The sequence below is a fragment of the Ictidomys tridecemlineatus genome, chromosome 7 (assembly GCF_052094955.1).
Source record: "Ictidomys tridecemlineatus isolate mIctTri1 chromosome 7, mIctTri1.hap1, whole genome shotgun sequence".
NCBI classification, from domain to species: Eukaryota; Metazoa; Chordata; class Mammalia; order Rodentia; family Sciuridae; genus Ictidomys; species Ictidomys tridecemlineatus.
Window position 1 is genome coordinate 51,742,768 of NC_135483.1, and position 9,971 is coordinate 51,752,738.

Here is a 9,971-nt window from a genome sequence, read left to right on the forward strand (position 1 = left end):
GATTAGAGTAGTGCTGAAGATGACAAACATGGTTTATATCAGCTGTGCTTTCTGTTGGCATGCAAAATTTGTGATAAAAAAAAAAAAAAGCTCAGATTGCATGACTTTGTGTTTTTTGTTTGTGGAGAAAGTAGATTTTACAACCAGAATTTTGTTAGTTGAATAGGTTTGGTCAGTTAAGGTATTATATACTTTGTATCAAAATAACTAAGTTCCTGGCTCATTGTATTTGGAGTATTGTAAATCTAAGCTTAATGTAATAAGCATAGTTTTCTTGACCCCTTTTACACATATGTGTGTGTTATATATATACATACGTTTATTAGATGCTCTCTCTTCTTTTTATGCTGATTGAATGGTGTAGCATTTTAGGGCCCAGGTAAAACATCATATGACTTTTTAAAAGTAGGTTATTTAATTGTTCTAGATTTATCAGTACTTCCTTTCTTTTTTAATGCTTACTCTGGCTTCTTACAGATTGCAAGCTTTTTCACATTCCTTTAGGTAAGGAGAGTTTGAACCATCACTGCAGTCTAGCAGTCATGTAAGACAAGTGTGCTAAGATGAGATTATTCAGCCACGTTGAATAGTCATGTTTGTCCACTACATAATTTTCTTGCATTTGCAATATCTTTTTCCTCTAGTGCATTTCTAATTTTAAAGGGAGGGTTTCTTGTATACCATGAGTAATGGATAAATTAAAAGAAGAATTTGACACTGTGGTTCAAGGGATATGGAAATGGTTTTGAAGTTTCTTTTTTAATTTTTTTTTTGTAAAAAGAAGCAGTCTTACCATGGCATGCAGAATTCCTCCCTTTTAATGTCTGACTTTGTTTGTTTGTTTTTGATGCTTTTGGTTCTTTGGTGCTTTTGTAAGGATGTTGGAATTCTCCTTCACCTGGGTTCCATTATGTAATTATAATAGACTGCATATGTACTGCCTCGTGTTAAGTCCTCTGTCTTATATGAGCAACTCTACTTTCTTATGTGTTTGTTAAAATAAACATAAGAATTTTTTTTTACCATTACTTCACACTTTTTAATACTTGTTTTACTAGCTTACAGTTTTTACCATTTTATTACCCCAGTTATATTCTTTATGCACCAAAGCAATTTCATGATTTGCAAAGGAAAAAGTGTATTAGTCTAAAACAGAAAGCTCATTTAAAAGATGTTAGCTCAGGTCATGCCTTATAGGAGTACTTGTGATGTTGAGCAAACCTTTCTTCTCTCCCAGGCAGACTCTGATAATCCAGTCAGGTGTGGGAAGAAAACAAAAGTGGAGGGAGATCTTTAGAGTGTCAGCAGGAAGGATAATATAGTAGTTTCCATTTCTGTTACAGCAGATTGTCTTCTCAAGCATCACTGTTGTGATCTAGCTATAATAGGCCTTCTTAAATAAGCAAATGGATACTTAATAGCTCAGATTTTGGTGACACTTAGTCCTAGAAGTGAGGGATGTACAGACTCTAAATGTTGAAATCTTTAAAGCAAAAAATTATGTGTTAAAAAAATCAAGTCACTAGCTAGGTGCAGTGGCACATGCCTATAATCTCATTGACCCAGGAGGCTGAGGCAGGAGGATTGCATGTTTGAGCCTAACTTCAGCAATTTAGTGAGACTCTAAGCAACTTAGTCTCAAAATAAAAAATAGAAAGGGTGGGGAGGTAGCTCAGTGGTAAAGCACCCCTGGATTCAACCCTCAATACAAAAAAAAAAAAAATTAAAAATCAAGTCACCAGTAATAGGAGGTGATTTTATATCTTTGGAGTTCAGTAAAAAAATGGTGTAGGGGCTGGGGCTGTAGCTCAGTTGGGAGAGTGCTTGCCTTGCATGCACAAGGCCCTGGGTTCAATCCCCGGCACCATATTTTAAAAAATGGCCTAAATATTGTAGGCCACTGAGTAAGCATTTAGTTATATAATTCATTCTGCTAACTTGAGGTTACCTGCTGTGGGCAGATCCTAAGGTTATAACTATAAAACAGACAAGGCAGTTATTAAAATAGAGCTTAAAATTTTTGAGTCAAGTGAGGTAAGGAGAAGGGGACTTGGGATGCATTTAAGAATGGAAGACTCTGTAAGTATTTGATTAAAGAATGTTAGGTGTGATATAGATGTAAACTATAAGAACATGCAAGGGCTCTAGAGAAATGATATGTTTCATCTGTACTTATCACTATTATTTTTCTGCATCTTTAGAAATATCAAGTAGATGGATCTAGGTATCTAGTCTTATTTTTAATGACTATACTGTGTATCAATATGTGGATGTTAAGTAAATCTTTTGATTAAAAGATTAATAATATTAATTAATATTAATAATATCTTATGTCTCTCATTATTAATAATACTTGGAATGAGAGACATAAGATACTGACAAATCTTTGTAATTAATTCTTAACAGACCAAAAGTTGGATAACCTGCCCTCACTTTTTGGTGGTACTGGGAGTTGAACCCAGGGGCACTCTACTGCTAAACCACACCCCAAGTCCTTTTAATTTTTTGAGACAAGGTCTTGCTAAATTCCCAGGCTGGCCTTGGAATCCTCCTATAATCCCAAGTAGGTGGGATTACAGGTGTGCACCAGTCACTTAATCTGATGGAGTGTGTTAAGATGTATGAAGAAAAACTACATCTTTGAGATCAAGTGGGTCACAGAGGCAAATACTAGCCACAGGAACTGTCCAAGGAGAGGGAGCTAGATTGTAGAGTTGAGTGCTCCAATTTCAGCAACAAGGCCCCTTACCACCAGGGATAGATGCAGGAAGCTCCTTTGGGCAACTGCTTGGTTAATTCAGTTAACTGTTCCAAATCTGTATTTCTGGAAAATTTAGGCCAGTGATTTCACTCTTAAATGTAATTACAAATACAGAAGGAGAAATGTACCTAGTTTTGCCAACTTGAAGGTATTAGAGTCAACTACGGTTTTAATTTTACAGAGTCATCTAATTATCTCTTAAAGTTTAGATATTTGTCATACTTTGATTAGGGGAAAAGAGGAGAGGAGAAAGAGAGAGAGGGAAAATGAGGGAGATGGAGAGGAAAGAGAAGGAGGTAGAGAGAGATGGAGTGGGTAGGGGGAGTGAGTAAGAGAGAAGGAATGATGATATGAATATCTGTTTTATGCTTTGAGAATGAGGGCCCAGCAGGGTGGCTAAGGGTCAGGTAGGACAAGATAATGAGAACTGTCCTGGGGAACTTCTGGGGACAGCCAGCTTTCCCCCAGGTGCTGTATGCATTTCCACCACTCTCCTGTTTGCTTACTATTTATACATACATGTAAGTATTGACTCATGCTTTTACAATTTCAAGATAAACTTTAAAAGGACAGTTCTTCAGTGCTACTGTTAAACATAAGTTTCATTGTTACAAATAGTATAACTGTATTTATTTAGTAGCATGTTGCTCTATTTTTGATACATTTAAGAGGAAGTGCTAAATCATTTTGCCTTCATTTTCAAAGGGAATTGCTTCTTTTAAAATGTTTCTTCATGTATATGATAGATATTTTTTTGTTCTGTTAAAATCATTCAAGATAAGTCACTTTTGCTGAAAATTTCTACCGCTTAGTGAAAAAGAAATGTCTCTTTTTAGAAAGAGAATACCCTTTGATTAGACTTTGAAACACTATAATAACTTTTCTACCTTTCATACCTCTACTTCCCAATTTTAGTTAACAAAATTGTTTATTCCTCGATTCTTTCATTTAGAAGTATTTATTGAGTGCTGTGTATTGAGTACTGTTCTGGACTGTAGAGTCAAAGCTAATGAATGAAATAACTATGAAATTTGAAAACTTTGAGAGAGGACATTTAGCACAAAGTAGATGCTGATTTGTGTTTCAACTCAAATCATCCATTATAATAATGGTTAAAGAGTTTATGCCTCGCAAAGCTATGGATTGAGCTTCTGAAGTAATTGCGGGTATTGCTTTCATACTGCAGCTGGGAGGAATCTGCCCCAAGGGGAGATTGATTTCGGCAGGGTTGGCAAGCAAGTGTGAGTAACTGATGGTCTGGATTTGACCCCAGGACACCCTAGATCTGAAACTGGCACTCTCAACTGTGCCTCCCCAGAGGTGTGATAGTTTGAGATGGTTTCTCTAGGCATTGCTCAGAAGTAACTCTTCCATTGCCTACATGAAGACATTGTTGGGGGCAAAATGGCGTAATCATGTGCAGACGGCTCTTACAAGCCTGCCTGGCTGAAAGTATTCTAACACGCCTGCATATCCTCTTCCTTCTCTTTCTGCACTTACTGTATCCTTCCCCCACCCCACCATCTGCCCCTCCATCCCTAGTTAGTAAGATGAAAAGTTCAAAATAACTGTGTAAGAAATCAGAAAAAAAATTAAAATCAGTTTAGCTATTTTAAAAAAATTATCTTTTGGGGGCTGGGGATATAGCTCAGTTGGTAGAGTGCTTGCCCTGCATACACAAGGCCTGGGTTCAATCCCCAGCACCACCAAAAAAAAAAAAAAAAAATGAATAACCTTTTCACAGTAGGAGTAAATTTGAGATTAGAAAGTATTTAGTGAGAATCAGGTTGCCCTGTGACTTTTTTTTTTCTTCTTCTCAGTGTGTTTTGAGAAACACAGCTTTGTATTTCTACTTTGATAATATATTTGATGGTTACAAATCAAGGTGGGAAAGTTTGCTATAGATGCTAACTGATCTTTACAGCCTATGAGATGATTCTGGTCTAATAGCACCCTGGCATTTTGCTTTTGAAGGTTTCCACATTATATTTAACCTTGGATGAAATTTTAAGTTGAAGCAGTTGAAGCTTTTGTTAACTTTCCAAAGAGAAGCCCAAATGAGAGAGCTACTGCCCCCTGGATTACAGACTATCTTAAAAAAAAAAAAAAAAAAAAAAAAAAAGGATAGAATTTCATCTAAATTTGGATGGTAGAGAAGACCAGATAATTGGATGGAATTGAAGCTGGTGTGTGCTCCTTGTTCTTCCTACTGAAATGGCTACCTCAAAGGCAGAGAAGCCTCAACTATAACCCTATCTCTATTAATTGATTTCATTTTTTTAATGGGTACATCTAAAAACCCTTTTACTGTGAAATACAATGCACACAGAGAATTGCTCAAATTGTTCAAATAAAATTCAGTTCAGTGATTTTCACAAATAAACCTTAATCAGATTGCTTCCTTTCTCTTTCTTACATATTACCACTGAAGAACATTGTCGGTTTGTGTTGGTTAATGGGACTGAGAACCTAGCTGTCTGCTGATAAGATCAGTGACTGCAATTAGCTGTGAATTTTTAAAATTTGTACTTACCTTATTCACTTATTTCCTCAGTCCGTTGATGCTGTAGAATTCAGTGTATGTCCTGTGGACTGTTTATCCGGGTTTGGCCATCCCTTGCCTTCTATCACCAGAATTTGATAGTTTCTGCCATAATGCGTGTTCTAGTGAAGATCTGGTTGCATGGAACAGAAAACTATCTGTTAGTTCATCTTAAATGGAGACTGGATTGCACAGATTAAAAAAAATATATATATATTTTGTGATCCACAGAGAGGAAAGGAAGCAAGTCCAGGCCCCAATCAAGGCAGTCCTGCTTTATTGGAAATGGGTTAGAAATTAGGATAACTTCTAGAAACCGAGGAAACCAGTTCCTCCTCAATCCTGTCCTGTTCCCTCATGGTCTTCTCTCCTTGTTACCTCTAACTGTGCTTAGGCTTGATTCCTTCTTTGGGAACAGGCTTCCTGTGCTTGAAGCTTTCCCCTTGTCTCAAAGAAGGCTTTGTTAGTATTTAAGTCAATGTGACTTTCTGGCTGAAGTAACTGCCAGTAACTGAACCAGAAGCTGACTTTGAATCTTTTAACCCCCTGCCCTATTCAGTCCAAACAATCTGTAGCTCACAGGAGGTTAGGTGTGGGCTCTGCTCCCTGGCCCAGTTATCATATGACTTATGGTGGAAGGTGGTTTGTGGCAGTGTGGCTGTTCTAGGCAGTTTCTTTAGAAGGATGAGGTGAGGGGCAGGTGATGACTGGAGTTCTGGTGTGGGGAATTTAGAAGGATGCTTATCATCAATCTCTGTCCCCCAAATATGGAACCAATAAACTTCAGATCAAGTAGGAAAAGGACTAGTAAATGCCTTCCAGAGTATATTATAGTCCTTTAGGCCAACATATTAACCACCGTTGTAGGATGGAGAGAATACTCAGTTAAATGGATCTTTTCCTGTGTTACCTAAGATATCAAGTACAGAGATGTCCAAATATTTTATTGATTATCTTGATTACACAAACTTTCAGAACATTTTGATGTATTTTAAAATAGTAACTATATTACACATGAATACAATACTAGATTTGAGGAGCTGCATTTAAAACACATTATCATTTGTTAACAACCGAGTCTCAGAGAAAACCAAATCATAAACACACAAAATACTTAAATATAATTGAGTCTTGCTACCTTGAGGGGTCCACTTTATCCAAAGGAAAGTTTATTTATGTAAAAAAAAAAAAAGCTGTTCCAGTGGTCAAAATTATGTATATGGTAACAGTAAGAGCAGATTGCAATGATTTTAAAATCCTAGGAATAAAGGTACTTTAAGCATATGGAGAGTTCTCTGGGAAATGACTAAAAATAGATACCCTTGAACCTGTACAGTTGCTCAGATGCCTTCCTTGAGTAGAAGTTGGACCTAGTAAGACAGAGAACCAAATTTTATTTGTCCTTTTAGAAGCATTCAATTTAATTGGGATGAGTATAAGCATCTCTTATTACAAAATGGGTACTGTTATTTCTGAGGAGTGATATGTAATTTTAAAATCACTTAAAGTTGTCAGGTAATTTATTTTGAAACCTACCTGTTCTAGCCTGGGGACAAATACCTGAGAGAAAGGGGGCTGCAGGGCCTTTTACTGGCCTCGCTTGTGTATTTGTGCGTGTGCTTCATTTTTGAGGGGAGGTGGTAAACATTGAATTAAGAGTCCCTGAGATCCAAGTTCATTCTTAATTCTGCCATGACCTTGGGTAAACCATCTTACTTCTGAGCCTCTGTAAGATTATGCACCTTACAGATCCAGGTGAGAGTACAGTTTCAAAGTCTGATAAAAATGCAAGGTTGTATTATTAGTTGTAATAATGATTGGGATTAATTGGTTTATGAGTAAAAGTAAATTATGTTGGAATAACTTTGATCCCCTCCACCTCAAAAAGCAGATACTTCTTCATGGTGCCAAAAGAATAAAGCTATAAAGCTTAAGTTTTGTTGGCTTTTTATATGTTGAATCACCCCTATATACTAACTTCATTTCTATCTCTTTTTAATGCTGCCTCTTAGTATACGCTCCATTCAACATTCAATTAGCATGCCTGCTATGAGGTAAAGTATATTTTTACAAAGTGTAGTTGGTATTATGCTTTCTGGTGCTTTGTTTAAATGTTTAACCTGAACTCTTCTGAGGCAGGGATCTAGAATTCTACTCTTAACAAGCTATGTGTTTAACACTGTATCAGTCTTCAGTTACTCTTACAGTGTTTGCATGGGTACAAGAGATCCATTAAATGTTTGAGTTAAAAAGGAGTTTCTCTTTTATTTTATAAAGCCTTTATGTTGTTTATAAGTGAACGCTACTCTCTAAAGAACCTTCTGTTCAAGGGTATAGCTGGCCCACCTCCTTTGTGAGCATTAGCCTTCATTACACTCCCCTTTTCTCTCATTCAACCCATCTTTGCTTCCCTCATCCCAGTGTGATGTTGGAAGACAACTGTGATTAATTCTACTGTCTGTTTTCTTCAGTGAGCACTTGAAGGTAGTACATGTTGTTCTCTTTTCCGAACCCTCTAGAGAAGCAGAGGATTTTAAAAATGTCTGCTTGGTGTGTATTGGAATCTCCCAGAGGGCTTGTTAACCCTGCTTGCTGGGCCCACTCCTAGAGTTTCTGCTTCTGTAGAGCTGGGGTGGGACTGTGGGTTTGCATTACCCACAAGTTCTGCAAACTTGTGGACCCAACTGTTGTGGGGGCCACACTTTGAGAACCATTGGCTTACCTTAGTCTGTTAACACCACTGTGAGAAGGAGAAAGTTCCTGGTTTCCTTCTCTGCCTTTTCATCTTGATAGGAGGATATTCAAGGTCTAGTATATAGGATAAAAATTGTGGAAACCCATGGGTGAGATAAAAGTGCTGCAGTCCTTAATTGGTGTGGGTCAGTGTGACTGTGCCTACAAAGCTTCCCTGGGGCTCAGAGGCTATCAGGTGGGGCAACTTGTTAAGTATCAAAGTCAAGTTTCTGTGCTCCTCCCCTCCTCTTGGTCCCTCCTTTCCCTATCTGTGGTGCTGCTCCCTGGATATTAGGATCCTTGTTGTAGAACCCCACGGATCTGCTTTTCCTGAATGGGTGGTATTGGACTCCTGCCAGATAGGAAGTGAATATAATCAGGAATTCTAGAGTCTAGTATCTTTACCAAAATTAAACTAATCTAATGGTGGCATTTTCTTGAATTGTGACACATTGATTGGGGAAGTGACAGACTTGATGTTTTACCTGGTTTGTTCCCACTTCTCTCACATGTACTGGATTTTTTCTGTATCACTTTGTCTAAATGTGATATAGACTTAAAATCATGGACTCAAAATCAGACTTGTAAAAATATTAGCTCAGGAATTGGTAATCTTACATAAAAATATTTGTACATACACCTGCACACATGTACATATAAATATATCTGTTATTTTGCTCACTGAGAATAATGGTAAAGAGGAATATGGCCAGCTAATAGTACTCAAAACTGTCGAGTTTTTTCAGTGTTTATAATTTAACTATTTTTTTTCCCTCCCTAGAAACTCTCCAACTTTCAAATCATTTGAAGAAAAGGTTGAAAACTTAAAGGCAAGTACAAAGGTGAACAGGGTCTTTGTAACAAATTGCATGTGCCTTAACTTTTTTTGGTGTGGGCAAATCATTTGCATCTGTATTTTTTTTTTTTGGTTGTAGATGGACACAATACCTTTATTTTATTTTACTTATTTATTTTTATGTGGTGTGGAACATCGATCCCAGTGCCTCACATGTGCTAGGCCAGTGCTGTAGCACTGAGCTACAAACCAGCCCTTTTAAAATTATTTTTATTTTTCGTACTGGGGATTTAACCCAGGGGTACTTTACCTCTGAGCTACATGAGAGCCCTTTTTATTTTATTTTTGAGACAGGGTCTCACTAAGTCACTGAGGGTTTTGCTAAATTGCTGAGGCTGGCCTTGAAATTGTGATTCTCTTCCTCAACCACCCAAGTCACTGAGATTACAGATGTGCACTACCATGCCTAGCTTTTTTTTTTTTTAATTAAAAAAACAAAAACCTTTAAGAACCATACTCTTCATGCTATTAATGGATATTTCAAGAGTTATGTAACTCTTTTAACCAATATGTTTTGAGGGTATGTTATAGCATAGTAGCATGCTAAATGCTGAAAGGATTTAGAAATTTAAAATTTTGTGCTGCTTTTTGCTTTATTTATTTTAAATAAAAATATACTATAAATTTATTGTAGTTAACAATATAGAAGGCACAAAAATTTTTAAAAACTTGGTGTTACTACCCAGAGACAGTAATGTACACACACACACACAATGCTGTTATACCTTAAAATGGATGTTGTTTTTTAGTCCTTCATTATTGGGCATTCTATTTTTATTTTATTATAGTGATGCCATGATGATTGTCATTTACTGTTCACTGTTTTGCATTATCTCAAAGATTATATTAAAAAGAAAATCATCAGTTCTTAGAATCACAAGTGACCTGAAATGTCATATAATTTATATGCACTGCCTGACTTGCTCTAGTTTGTATGATGGCTATGTGTTCATTGCTTCCTAACTTAATTCTGATAATTATAGTGGCATCTTTGAAGGGTTAAAACCAATATCTTAATGAGCATAAAAGCTATTATTTAGTCTTTCAGAACTTTAACAATGTCACTCATTCTTAAATCA

General features: G+C 36.6%; 1 protein-coding gene across 13 annotated transcripts in view; it reads left to right on the forward strand.

The window, feature by feature from the left end:
• Tpd52 (tumor protein D52) overlaps positions 1 to 9,971 on the forward strand; it is a 102,410-nt gene that overhangs the window by 88,040 nt on the left and 4,399 nt on the right. For 5 of the 13 annotated variants that reach the window (XM_078016984.1, XM_078016985.1, XM_078016983.1 and 2 more), the window contains 3 exons: positions 478 to 504; positions 7,316 to 7,357; positions 8,818 to 8,878. In XM_078016984.1, coding sequence (XP_077873110.1) covers positions 478 to 504; positions 7,316 to 7,357; positions 8,818 to 8,878 — 130 coding nt within the window. The remainder of the gene's footprint in view (positions 1 to 477; positions 505 to 7,315; positions 7,358 to 8,817; positions 8,879 to 9,971) is intronic. The other 8 variants (XM_005336014.5, XM_021733742.3, XM_021733739.3 and 5 more) reach the window with 5 other exon arrangements.